The following is a 14,672-nucleotide window of genomic DNA, read 5'->3' on the forward strand; positions in this document are numbered from 1 at the left end:
TTTGTCGCATTATTACTATGGTTTGCATTTTTACACATGTTTTATTGTCATTTAATAGAGGGTGCTAAAAAATATTGGAACTATCGATTCCTTTCCTAATTACTAATTACACTTTATCTTACTAACCAGCATGTGATATGGCTACCATATCGATAGGTAAGGAGCCTCTCCTTTTTGTTGCAGGTTCTGGAATCGACTCTTTCCTGCCAATATCTCTTTTCCATCGAATCCAGGCAGCACTTTCAGCCACATCCATACCGCCAGCAAACATTTCAGGTCCGCCACTGCTTCTTCGACGTAGAACCTTCTTTCGATTTCTTGATTTGCCATTCACACTGTTTCTGTTGTACATCTCACGTCGGAGTTCCGATATGTCGGCAGGTACAGAGCCACGTCTCAGCGACGGCATCCCAGTGATAGGAAGCGGTGCTTCGATTACATGGGTCGAAGCGTTGTTATTGTTGGGACAGTCTGCTTCTTCACCTAGATTCATTTCAAGAGAATTGTGTTATTTCTTTTACATGTGAAGTAATATTTAAGAGCACTTTAATCAGGGAAAATAACAACTCTGAGATGTCATGATAAGGATAAATGTGTTTGCACTCGAACGTGGATTTCTGTTTTCCATGTGATTAAACACTTTTAGATGTATGTCAGGAATGGTCAATGGTCTTACACATTGGAAAGAAAACATTGTCCAAAAGGCCATCCAATACAGAGTCTTGCGGTAAACTAGCTCTTCGAGGGGAGGATTCATTTTCTTCTTGCGCACCCAACGCTGATCTGTTGGATCCTCCATCTAAGGTCAAGCAGAGGCAATTTTGTTAGAATGTTAGCTGGTATTAATTGCGGTTGATGAGAAATGTGATATTTAGAGTTTGGTACGCAATATAAAGTCTTGTTAACATGTGAGCACTGAATTGTGGGGATGCTTACTATGTTTTTTATTATCACATGGTGCAATACGAATCTTGTATCGTGTCAGCTCATATCTAGTCCGTATTTTTAGATATGACATTGAAATATATGCTTATGTGATGCAAGACTAGAAAATCACTGTTAAATTCATCGTATATGCATTACAATATTTATATTTATACAGCATACGATTTGATACATTTATATAAATATATTTACATTACTACAACAATGTCGAGGAACATTATCAATAATCAACAGTTTCTATCATTAGCTAGGTGATAATTACTTTTATAACCTCATGCATATTATATGTTGTGTACAATCTAAGTAATGAAAAAAATCTTCACGACTGATCATTAAATAGATAGAATTTTTTGTTTTCTAATGAAGTCACATGGCTTTTGTCCTAAAATTTTTCCCTATTTTCTCAACTTATCGTCATTCTAATGGCTATATAATAGTATTCAAGCCTATCTAATAATTTACAGTAGCGCTGTTTAAAACTTTCCGGCATGATTAACGACTAGGTTATTAAATCAGATGTATATTAAGTGAAAATTGATGTCAATAGTCGTAAAATATGATATAAAACCCTATCATGATCACATTCGTAAATGCATCTAACAGTAAGAATATCACCTATCGGTCGTTTTGTTGCGTCAGTGAGTAAGAGAGCACGTTGCAAAAATTAAAAAAATTTTCTGAAAATTTCAAGTTTCGACTAATAATAATTTTTATAAGAATTCCATGTACGGTAAAAATCGGATGTTTCTAAACCTCCGCGCGTCATAATTTTCTTCTAAAACATACGCAAATTTCACGGTTATCATAGGAGAATAATAAACCGAAGTTGCTACGTAAATTGTAAGGTGTCCTGTAACCATTTAGTAATGAGCATTACTTGTTATTAAAAAATACAAATAATTTAGATAAATATTGTAAATTGCAATAACGTGATACAGATATAATAATTACTCATGAGATCATAATTTGCACAGGAAATTTTGTTCTTTATGCTATGGAGATGAATGTGCTGAAATTTAAATAAAAAAAAAAAAAAGGACTTGATAACATCTTTACTTTTGAACGGTAGTTGGACTAACACTTGAGAATATATTTAGCACGATAATTTCTGATGGGATGGAACCTGATTATTTTCATAAACATTGTTATTAGTTTACACCGGATTGATATTTTTAGAAAATTGTTGTGATTTCAATAACGTGTCCATTAAAAAATGTAAATCATACTCTTAATACCCAGGATACTCGCGCTGCACAGTAAGTAAAATATGTATTGTTTTGCTGTCTGTCTAACGTTCTTACATTATATTTTTCATTCAAATAAATATCAAGCACATGCATATAAGAGAAAAAAAATATAGAATTCAATTGTATAACAGTAACATGGCTGATATGATTACACACTCAAGTCTTTTCAAATTATAGAGGTTGAAAACAATTAATATCTATAGCCTGCATCTCTGTGTATATGTTGCAAGAAAATTTATAGTACAGTATGTAGAAGCTATATGAGTAGTATTGTATGTATGCAGGTATTGCTTTGATTGTAACTTAAACACAATATTCAATTCTAGTCAAAAGTTGGTGTATGTGTTTGACATGTAGCCTAGTTTCATACGGTGGTAGCATACTTTGGTGCCTGGTCATATCGGTCGGGACGGAGCCTCGCCTAGAATAACGATCCCCACGTGGTGCTAACGCCAACATTGAGACGTCATCTAACTTTGACAAAAGGCCAACTGGGGCTGAACTTCGCCTCCTCGCGAGTCCCTGAAATTCCCGCGAAATACGTAAGTTATTATTTTGAATATTCATTAGAATGTAAGAATCTTTTGCTTAGTTGAAGAGGATTGAAAATGCAATTAAAAATTGTGGATTAATCGCTTTCATCATTATGCTTGAATTTTGGTCTACTCAATCATTGGCTGGTATCATATCGGTATCAACCTTGGGACAATTTCTACTTTATGCCATCTAAGATTCAGAGGTCTTTTCTATGTATCGAAAGCAGTAGCTACAAATATAGAAAGTGATCCTAGAAATATTTTGTTTTTAAACAAAAATTAAAAAAGTAATTTTACGAAGTTTGTAACGTAAAATGACGTAATTATAGGTTGAGCGTTTTTTGATTGACTGGAATTCGATAAACTACAACGAACTAGAACATACGTGTATTTTGCAAACTTGAAATTTTCAAAGTTAGTCTCAAGTTGTAAAATAGTTATTTTGTGTACAATGTTTCATTAGGTTTACATTACCGACTTCAACCTAGTGTTATTTCAAGAAAATTTCTTATCGTAAAGTCTTGACGCTCTCTGCAATTTTACGACACAAGGTTTTGTGTTTAAATCATACCTCAAGGAAAAGTTGGGTGATATCGTTTTAAACACAACTGAATTCCTAACATTTTCATAGTTAATAAGACTATTATATTAGAGACTAATAGATTCTCTAGGAATATCATCGGATTTTTTTTTTTTTATAACACAATATGATTATATATATTGTAAAAAGAATCAACTGGTGCTCTGTTATATAATTTTATGAAGCACGCTTTTTCTGAGTCACTGTGATAAAAAAATTATCTGCAAATAATGAGTTTTGATTAATTAAAATTGGATGAGTTCTGAATTGGATTTTGATTTTGACTTTTAACCCCGCGTGAATAATCAAAGCGTTGATATTCATTTCCTGCCCTTGCCGCTCTATGGAATTAAAAAAAAGAAATTGTTTAGTTCGATTACTGATCATTAAATGAAAAGAAAACACCTGCATTTGAACCTTGATTCTAAAAGCACTTTACGAATGAGAATTTCGATATCACGGGTACACAGACTCTTCCCTTCTCATTCTATTTAACGCTTGAGATAAGTATCAAAATCAAATTTATGGTTACCCATTGTTTTCGTTTTGAATCAGACGTCCCTTATGAATTTGGGTAAAAATTTTAAGAGTTTTTATAGTTTTTTTCAATAAATTGTATGCATGTTACATTTTTGACTTGAGGTTAGAGATGCTCTGAATAGATTTGCTTGACAAGATGGTTAAAAAATAGTAATAGAGATGTTATCTTGTAGGCATTTAAATTTATGAGCCTCATGATCACTGAGTCCGAAAGTAACAGGTATAAAGTGGCAAATCAAAAATACTGTTTTCCATGAAGGCCTTATCATTTTAACTATAAAATTGATTCCTCCCTATTATGAATGTAATTGCAAAACCAATAAGAGAATGTGAGGAAAATTTCTTTGCATCATTTAAAAATTTGAGAGATCTTCTCGATGCAGTTACCTGGTTAGATCGCCTACTTGTTGATAGTGTTCTCCCATCGTCGCCACATCTCGGGTCTACGTTCTCCTTCATTTCTGGTTCCACGCTGAGTTTAAGAACTTTGGCTCCTTTGTCCTTCCCAGTTTCCGAATCTCTCTTGTTGCCTACAGAAACACCATCATTCGTCGAATCACTGACACTTCTCCGCGGTTCACTGCCACTATCGCTTGAACCACTAAGAACACGGGGTGGAGAATCGGGTGGCGTACCAACGAAGAACGCCCTATGTGCACTGTCAGATGAAATTGGTACCGCACTAAACCGTCTGTTAATCTGACTATCATTCTTCGTTAAGTCTATCACTGGTATTGAAAATCGTCTCGTCGAATCGCACAATAATTTCGTATCGCTATAGCAGGATTCCACGACAACAGAATCGACACCAACTGCCAGATCGGTAGTATTTCCAGTTTCTGGAGAACTTCTCTCGTTATGAGAGTACGTTTTACAAATATTTGGCCCTGACTTGACCTCCAAAGTAATTATTGTACCTTCGGGATGTGGCAAATCCGCAGACTCTGATTCAGTTTCGACAGATTTCCGTCTATCGCAAACATCCAAGGTCAAAGTGGAAGATTTTTGACTAGTTTTTTTAATGGAGAGCGAAGAACCAACGAGCTGCATCGAATGTCGTCTGGCACACTCTGGACTCAGCGTATTGGTATCAAGTTTCCTCATGAGATCCGGCATCGCGGATCCTCGTCTCTTAATCGATGCTTCGGAAGAGTTAGATTCTCTCTTCTGTATTCTAGCAACATTGAAAGTGGCGCTGGATCGTCTGCTCGAGTCTTTACTGTTACAGGGCACGGGCGATTCAAGAGGTGTACTGCACTGCCCATCGGTATAAGATCTGTCCTTAGTAGGGCTCGGAGTTGAACTTGAAAGACTGTCGGCTTCGATTAGGGCCTCAGAGCACTGGGACATTTCTGCAGTTGTCGACATGTACCTCATTCGCACGTAAGGCTGCAGAGGCGGGAATGTTTGTTGCCTGGTCAACTGTTTCGTCTGGCTGGATAATTTCTGATCTGGCTGTAACACGGTGCTCAATCTGGAGGCCTCCGTGCTGTTTGTTATGCTTGCTATGCTGGGTTCAGGTAGTAAATTTTCCGCGCTAACAGGCCGTTCGCTACTGCGCGCAGCAGATGAGTGAAGGCTGCTTTTCGAGGACAACAACGACAGTGAACTGCGACCAAGCATCGTTTGATCTTCCAGTTTGACAAGCGGAGTTTTAAGCTTCTTCTGCTCCGTCGGTAGGCTTTCTCTCCTGATAATGGTCCGCGAAATTGGCAGTAGTTTTGGAACACTCAATGGCACAGAATGCCTTCGTCCGACACGTTCGGTGTCCACTTTTCCCGGTAAACTGGGCCTCCTCGACGAGGAAGCATCCGGCAGTAGTAAATCGATGCTTCCAGAGTCTTCGGCCAGATCTTCATCCTCCGAGCTGAGGGCGTTGTCAATGTCTTCGAGTTCGGAGATTTCCGTCTTTGTTTCTTCGGCTGCCTCCTGCTGTATCAGAGCCTCCCACCTCGTTTGATTGCCTTTCAAATAATCCATAAGATTGACACTCAATGCAGTACCCAAAAATCTATGCCATTCTTCATATAATGGTGTTACTACAAACTTGAAGAAACCGGCTTGGATTTTTGATATACTTGTTGTATGTCTGTCGCACAGAGGAGTTACTGGCAGGTTCAATTTTCGTTCGTAGTCTCCCTGGCGGAAGAACTCCTCGCAAACTTTGTGCGACCACTTTCGAGAGATATCCCATGGTCGACATGGATTTGAAATGTCCGCGCACTTTAGTGCTATTTGGAGGATGAAGTGCCGGTCTTCACTCCTACTCATGTCGAGAAGGTTTTGGTCCAGATATCGCTGGAAAAATAAGAGGGATATTATGTTTACGCGGAAACATTTACCGGTTAATTCAGCTATGTTACAAAACGCGTCTACTACGCGAATAATTCTTGCAGAAACAACCAGCATAATAGAAGGAGAAAAATGGGCATTGAGAAGAACGAGAAAAAGGAAAAAATATCTGAGTTACCTAGATTGACGAAATGTTTTCAAGTGTGTTAGATTTATTCCGAATTGTGTATTTAGCACCCCGTAACTTCTGTGTACTTTACCGTAAGCATTAACAGAGAAAAAAATAACGGTTTCGGAAAATACTGAAATATTCCAGTTCCTAAAAAAATGCTGTGAAATTTTATTTTTACAATTTCTGCGACGTTTTATTGGCAAATTTTAGCAGAGATATTTTCTCGTGCTATGTACTCTCTGAATGTGAATCGGTTATAAGTATATCACTGGGGAAAATCAGTGTATATGCACTGGAAATCAGTGGAATATCAGTGAAAAGTCAGTGCATGTGCACTGTTTTTTCCAATGGTATACTTGTAACTAGGAATTAATGAATTTTCACTGATTAAAATTTAGAGAGTAAGGAAATTTTCGGCAATAGATCTCAAACTATAGATGATTTATGTAAATGTTGATGATAAAATTTTTTTTTTTTAATTTTACGACTTATATTACAATGTCATTATGCGAAGCCAGGGCTAGATATCGGTATTCAAAGTGCAGAATACTTACTTTGAATCTGGTGAGAAATTCTTGTTGTCTTGTAATGTCTGTAGCCAAAATTAGTGAGCTGATATGTCTCTCTAACTCTGGTCTAAGTTCTGGTTCCAACTGTTCCGAAACCCCACTTTCCAATAAGCAGCCTATAGCTGATCTCCAATGGTGATTTTCCAACACCGACGTATTCTGAGCAAAGATACTTTTGTTATTGAAAAAAGTAGCTGATGTCATTTCGGGCAGCATTTATTACTTTAATAGAAATTCTTGACCACAGATACTGAGAGTAAGCATTTATTGATATTTAAATTTTTCTACAACACAAAATTAAAAAAAAAGAAAAAAACAACATAAACATAATATCTAGGATTAAATTTTGATATTTCGTTTATCTTACTTCGTAAAGCGCAGCGAGATGATTACTGGTGGCAACCAAAAATGGCTGATTAACACCTGGATGATCCAAATCGTGCGTCACAGCTCCAATTAAGGATGCCATTATTTCCAAATGACTCAAGTGTTTTCTTATCTGCAAGTAGAGAGAAATTTTTTTGAAACGCTATAGAAATTTGTAAATAAATAAATAAAAATAGTCATCGGGGAGAGGAGGCGATTCAAAAAGCCCATATGCACTATGAACATAATCATATAAAGCCATTTTATACACACATGATCATGAATGATACGTGGTCATGAATGCGTAACAATATGAGATTGGGATTGAAGACCTTACCTTCTCTTCCTGGAGGAAACAATGCATAGCCTGTGTAACGTCGGTCGCATGTATACTATTGTGGTAAGGGTTTGTACTGTGGTAGCCTTCATCAATTAGATCTGAAATTTTTTGTCAAGTCAGTGTATGTTACATATTACACATGTAAATGTAAGGAGTCGCAAGAATAGCTTCCAGATCCTAAATGGAAATTGATTTTTTCCAACATCTGATTGGACAGTTGGATTTTCGAAGCCTCTGGAGCGTGCGTAAAGCGCCCCGTTTCCAAAGTAGAGTAAAGCAACCGTCACGTTAGCGCATGTGTACTTTCGAATAACTCAATTCTCAAATCTAACTCTCATTCGCAGGTGTTGGGAAAAATGAGCAGACTACGCTAAGGTGGTTCATAAAAAAAATGATTTTTTTCGTTCTTACTCCCCCACCTACCAAATGGTAGGGTTTGATAGAAAAAAAAAGATCCTCCCAAAATACTTGTAAATTCTTCAATATTTTTCAAACTCATGCTTCGGTCCTTGAAGTTGAATCTTGAAACTTTCCAAACCTTTATTTATATCAAAGTATAGTTATCATTATTAGAACACATATTCATATTTTTTCCGAAAAGGTGAGATTCGACAGTTTTCAGATTACTGCAACGTGTGTTCTAGTGATGAAAACAATGCTTTGTTAGAGAGATTTGGAAAGCTTGACGAATCAGCTTCAAGGACCTAGATGCATGAATTTAATAAGATCGATGTTATAATGGAAATAATATGCCGTTTTGAATTTTTTAATTAATTTACTTGATTCAACTACGCATATTAATGATTTAAAAAAAAGTTGGCTTCAATTTCAAAACTTTATTCGAACCGATACATTTTTAGAAGAGGATGATTGAGTACTTCTTTGGAGTAATCTGGTGATAATATCAAAAATTATTCATATAATTCGTTTCTCTTCATGCGTATATTGTACAATTATTTTGTTCAATAAAAATATTGATTAACGTCATTAAATATTCGACTCACAGCCGGAAAAAATATATTCGATTCAACGAATTCCAATTATTTAAATGTATGTGTACGATACCCTCATTGTCATTCGCTACTTGCTTTGTGGAATCAAATATTTAATTAATTAAATTAAAGCACAAATGCAATGACTCACTGTGAGATGTTTAGTTATAGCTATGGATGTAAATATTGAGGTATTTTACATTCTCTTCCCTGTCTCGTAAAAATTCATACAACTCCACTTTATGACACCGAAATTCGCAAGAAACTCTTCAACAGCTATCAAAGGAGGGAAAACCCTGTATGAAGTGGAATGAGAAATTATTTTCCACGATTAATATCAACCGAGATCAATGAGGTACGTGACATTTTGGGCGGTACAAAAAAGTTATCTTCATAAGACCTATATTTTTTTACAGAACCCGTTGCAGGTCTAGCATTTCGATTCGGGAGTATGAAGTCGAAAATGATGCAAACTGAATTTTAAGGGTATTTTGTTATTTATTAAATTCGGTCCATGTCCGAAGAAAAGAGAATCGCATATTTCTAAATGCGCTCTAAAGACTTCATGCCACATAACGTTTCAAACGTATGGTTGAAAACAATGTTGTCGACTCTGTTATACAAAGTGCAATTTTTTATGCTGAATTTGGAAACATACTGGCCAAAGCTAAATCTGATAATACGTCGGGAGAGTTGATAAATCATGAGAGAAAAAGGTAGAGAACATTATTGGGCAAAGTAACATTGGCGCGTTCTTAAAACCCGTTCATGTGAACAAAAGTAGGTACTTGGTATAAAATTGGAATTCATTTGCCTATTTATGTGAACTTGGCGTATCAGAGATTGAATTGATGGCTCCGTAAGTCGTTGATGAGAAATTCTGTAAGAAACGATTTTTGAACAATTTATTTTACAACTTGTCGAATAAACTGTATTTTTTCAATTTTTTCTTCACGTTTACAGCGAAAACTCTCTATAAGTATGAGTGAACAAAAAAAATATATATGGCCAGCATACTAATTTTAGTACTCGCAATGCTATAAAATTGTGAAAAGAGTTGTCTTAAAAATATTTCGTCGTAGAAATACCGAAGCATTTAAGAGAGCTGTACGCGAAATTGTCGAAAAACTCTGCGCATTTCTTACAACGCGATTCGTCGATTCGATTAAATTATGTATTTTCACTTCCCTTTCAAATACTAGACTTGACTCAAAGAAATCCTTCGTTATTTCTATTAATACTGCAACAAATAATCTGATCAAATTAAAAATAATTTGATTTGTTTTTCGAAATGGTTCAACACTGGAATCAGTCAAAAAGTTTTTCAATTTGAAGATATCACGTAATTTTGTGTATCGTAAAATATACGAAGATCCGATGGTATTGTACATAATGCAAAAAGAACGCATTCGTGAGTAAGCAATAACGTCCTCTTTTTTTTTTTTTTTTTTTGTTCTCGTTTTTCCCCCCTTTTGCTCTCCAATTTCTTCCAATAAACTCAAAGAGCGAGGCGAACGGACAATCGGTTTGCGACTCATATCTGATGTGACTTTCGGATTTGGGTTAATCATAATCATGCACATGCCGAATGATTCACGCATACATGACTGATATAGGTATTACAGACGGAATGGGCACAATATAAATAAGCATTCATACTGCATGCGGTAATATGATTGTGTGCGTATACTGCAATGAAATTTTAAAACATGTTATATGATTGATAATTTATTGTTGACTTACTGAATAATTTCCATACTCTGACAACATCGAGCTGGAAGTGTTCGAGGAGGCCGTACCAATGAAAGAGATGAACGCAGAGTACCGGCAAGGATCGACCTGAAATTCAGGTTTATCAAGTGCTGGACGAAAATGTGAAGAAGGAACGACGAGCAAAATATTATATTGCTAATCTTCTGGTATATTGGACGAATTTCCTTTTCTTTTTGCCTGTGGTGTGAAAACGAAGCCCGCAATAATCTTACGGGAATTGGGTTTCGATTAAATCGTCAGGATTTTTCATACGTTATAAATCGTGACGTTACAAAAAAAAAGTCTCCACGGGCACGACCCTTCAGACTATGAACAGTTTGGGCGCTAGAAAAATGTCCAACCTATATCCAGGATTCCTTTGTGCCAGAAAAGCTAAGATAAAAATGATTATTCCTAATGAATAAAACCTAGCCAGCTAACCGGACATCTCCTCCTCTAACCCTCAATGATCTTACCTGTAGATGACGTTACATGAGGAAACCTGGTGCAAATAGGCGTTTTTGGTTCTCCGATGGAAAAATTGAGATTAGTAATAAAGTATAAAAAACGTCACTGTGTTTCAAATAAGTTGACGAAGGGTTTTAGCGCTTAAACTATTCATAGCGGAGGGTCGCCGGTCGTGCCCGTGGAGACTTTTTTTCGGAATAACAAGATCTGCGACGTGTAAAAAATCCAGACGATTTCATTACAACCCAATTCCCATAAGATTATTGCGGGCTTCTTTATCGAGAACAAATTTTATTCCGCTCACATAACGGATAGTAGATGGGGGATGATCGCTCTTGCATAATATAGGAGGAAACTAGGAGCCGACTAATATTGATTATCAAATAGCTTACCTCCAGTCACCGTCTCCAAGGTAAACGCGTTGAACCTCCAGCTACCAGACTTTTGAAGCAGGCACTGGAATGAAAAATTTGAAGGAATTAAAATCATGATTTAAACTGCAAATCGCACGACATTTGCGTAAATGCGTAAGCCAAGGCTACTTAAAAAAAATACCCAATGGGTCACTGATATCTTCAAATGTCAAAGGATTCAAGAGTATAGCTATAATATCTGTAAATATGAGAGAGAAAGTTGTAAAAGTAGTTGAATTTTCAGAATTTGTATCATGAAAATCGATCATTGAATTCACTAGAGGTCTTTTCAATTCAAAAGTATGTAGTTCGATCCACGCTTAAATTTTTATCAACAAAGTAAGCGCGTAGCAAAAAAAAAAGTTTAACACCAAAGTTTTATGGTTCCGAAGAAAAGAAAAGTTGGTATAGTTGGATTTACCGTAGTTTGCGCTACTTTGAAGAATTTCGATAAAAAGTGATACTTTTCTTAAAAACAAGAATCTATTTTTCTCGGCGAAAATTATACCGTTATACCGGATGTCAAGACGGTTTCAAATACAGGTTTGTTTTATTTCGAGTGTCTTCCATACTCATAATATACTGCATACATATAATATAATGATTCGAGAAAAACGAACAGTCATTTGTACCACGCATTCTTATAACTCCAATAAAATTTGAATCGTTACAGCAACGGTCACTTTTTTACCAGAATATTCCAGTAATTACAACTAAAGAAAATTTTCACCCATCAAACTTTTATCCCAAACCCTTATCCGTAGTCCGTTCAATTGTTTTTCGAGATATTCGACAGCGTATTGGATTAAAATCGGACAAAGTTGTATACATTCCATTCACGAACAGGGTTGCAAATTTTTTAATGAAAAAGTAATGCATTAACCATTACTTTTTCAATTCATAATGGAAATAATTTCCATTACAACATTAAATTATCTCCATTATGGTTAATGCATTACTTTTTCATTAAAAAATTTGCAACCCTGTTCACGAATATAAACTTCCGAGCGTTTGTGTTTGTACGTAAATTTTTACCCGTACCCAATGGCACTCAGAGAACGTGCTTATTGTTAGAGAGCATCTTCACTGATATTCATGCGTCAAGCGTCCAGAGTCCATACAGAGTCAATCGAGCGAGCGAAGCGATACAGTTTCCAATAAAATGATTATTAGTTTCCGTCATGCCGTCGACGCTATACCGCGTCCATCCAATACTGACTCTTCAAATTGTCGGTTCATTAAATTCTCCGCTGTAGGCACATTGTTACTCAAGTGTGATGATGAAAGCTAATTAATTACCTGCAGGCAATCGCTTTATATGCATACGTCGTTATTATAACAACGACACTCGATCGTATGCATAAGGCATGATATAAAAGCTGGATAAACAAAAGAATAATTAATGGTTGTCAGAGTGTCCCTTATTTAGGGCGTGGATGAATTTTTTCCGTCTCGCCCCACAAATAAACTTTAAATAATTCAACAAAAATTTTTTTTCATACCTTTACCTCAACTCTTAACACGTGTCACCAAGAGGGTGGATTTCACCATTTAAAATACACGTCTTTCGGAAACATTCCAAGTACATATTTTATTGTAAGAGTAATAATGTTAAAAAAAAATCCGTAACTGCAAGGTTTTACCAGGCATTAGCGCTACTCTATGAGAAAAAATACTCATCATCATACCAGATAATATAAACGAATTGCATTTCTTCGAAAGATAAAAAAATAAATAAAAATAAAATGAGATTCCGAGGATTCGCAATTCGTCCAGATTGTCTGACATACCTGTCACGGAAAAATTGGACTTTTTTTTTTTATTTACATCGACAGCGCTTTTTCTAATTTCTCTTTTAAGTCACGGGTAGGTCTGAAAAATCATTAAAAAAAAGCTCAAACTGCCATATGTATATAAATTACCAAGATTAATCTCGGTTCATTCTCGGATTCTCGGAATAAGTGCAAAATGGTCCCAATCTTGATTTCGTATCTCATCCTACTAATAAATTAATTTACAGATTTCAACAAAAAGGCTTTTGGCGCCAATTGTAAGACGAGCAAATGAAATTTTTTGATTAGCCAAGAGCACCCGATTCAAAGTAAAACAATTGACAATAATCACAGAACGTTATTGTCCAAGTTTTATAATTTTTAATGAAATCGTCAGCGAGTAAATCAAATTCGAAACTAGTCGTTACATAATCAAAGAAACCCCTTCGTACACTGTTTAAAAAATTACATAAATTCAAAACGGTCTTTTACGCACACTTTCTAAATCCGTTGGAGTGATTTTATCATTTATTGTAAAATCTCATTACCACATGTTGGCGACTAATTTACTACTATAATTAGGATTAGTTAAACTGACGCGCGGACATAAATCGACTATAACTGTAGATAACTTCTAGTGTAATTATACCGGTCTTATTTTAATTAAGCGAATGAATTACAGCACAACAGACGTATGTCGCGCCGGCGTTAAACCTTCCAAACAAGTCTCCAAATCAATCACGTCCACAACGTCTTGATTGTTGTTAATTCCTGCGAATCGAGACAGTTATTCACGCACGGTGTGTGCGTTTCAAGGTAGGGTATGAGCAGGGAAGAGAGTATCAAGGGTACAAGGTGATACAGACCTGTACTTGCCCGTGAAATATGTCGTCGAGTATGCCTGGGTCTTGGTTCAGAGTCCTGGTGGTCAATCGCTTGCGGCGCCGTTTGTGCATCGTTAAAAACCTCCCAGTGTGTCTTGTCCTATCCCGGCTGGTGTCCATGGCTTCGAGAAGCAGCTTGTCGACGTCGGAAAGCCGGCGAAACGTGTTCGTGGTTGATCCTCGGTGGGTAACCGGTACAGCCGGCGACGGTGACGGGGACGGAGACGGAGACGTGCCCGAAGACAGAGCGGGCGCGACGGCATCGTCTGCGAACGGAACGTAACGACGAACGTCTTTCAGCGAGTTGAAAATTGAGTGTGAAACTTGGACGAGATATTTTTACATCAGGAAACGGAGTGCAAATTGCACGCTGTCGGGGCCACGGAACCGTGCGGTGTTGATTAAACACACTGGAGTCGCGTAGATGGGCATGGAATGTCGAGATAAGAGTAAGGATACCACGACGATGCATGTTTCGGAAAAATAGTTACTTCGCAACTTTGGGATTGTACGAAGTTCAGTTGGACATGACAAACGGAACATAGTCATATTTTGAACATCCAACTCCTGGAAAGTCTTTCTAAAATTCAGCAATGACGATTTTTCTTACCGATGTTCTGTTACGTTAACGTTACTAACTTCAGCCTCTTTAGATTTTAACGATATGTCGACTACTCAGGGATCGAGGGTAAATCCGACATCTCAAGACTTCGCGAAAGCGTAAGACTTCGATCGACTTCGACAGGCTTTGACATTTCGATTGATGTGACTTCGTGAAATAAAGAGACTGCAGGCAGCTGCTTG

At 36.6% G+C, this 14,672-nt stretch overlaps 1 protein-coding gene across 11 annotated transcripts in view; it reads right to left on the reverse strand.

The window, feature by feature from the left end:
- LOC124299833 (uncharacterized) overlaps positions 1 to 14,672 on the reverse strand; it is a 130,369-nt gene that overhangs the window by 5,820 nt on the left and 109,877 nt on the right. For 8 of the 11 annotated variants that reach the window (XM_046753221.1, XM_046753218.1, XM_046753219.1 and 5 more), the window contains 10 exons: positions 13,851 to 14,134; positions 11,192 to 11,255; positions 10,323 to 10,418; positions 7,585 to 7,685; positions 7,249 to 7,380; positions 6,867 to 7,040; positions 4,236 to 6,146; positions 2,576 to 2,714; positions 677 to 799; positions 127 to 483 (listed from right to left, as the gene is read on the reverse strand). In XM_046753221.1, coding sequence (XP_046609177.1) covers positions 127 to 483; positions 677 to 799; positions 2,576 to 2,714; positions 4,236 to 6,146; positions 6,867 to 7,040; positions 7,249 to 7,380; positions 7,585 to 7,685; positions 10,323 to 10,418; positions 11,192 to 11,255; positions 13,851 to 14,134 — 3,381 coding nt within the window. The remainder of the gene's footprint in view (positions 1 to 126; positions 484 to 676; positions 800 to 2,575; positions 2,715 to 4,235; positions 6,147 to 6,866; positions 7,041 to 7,248; positions 7,381 to 7,584; positions 7,686 to 10,322; positions 10,419 to 11,191; positions 11,256 to 13,850; positions 14,135 to 14,672) is intronic. The other 3 variants (XM_046753224.1, XM_046753223.1, XM_046753222.1) reach the window with 2 other exon arrangements.

Source organism: Neodiprion virginianus, chromosome 3, assembly GCF_021901495.1.
Source record: "Neodiprion virginianus isolate iyNeoVirg1 chromosome 3, iyNeoVirg1.1, whole genome shotgun sequence".
In the NCBI taxonomy this organism is placed as follows: Eukaryota; Metazoa; Arthropoda; class Insecta; order Hymenoptera; family Diprionidae; genus Neodiprion; species Neodiprion virginianus.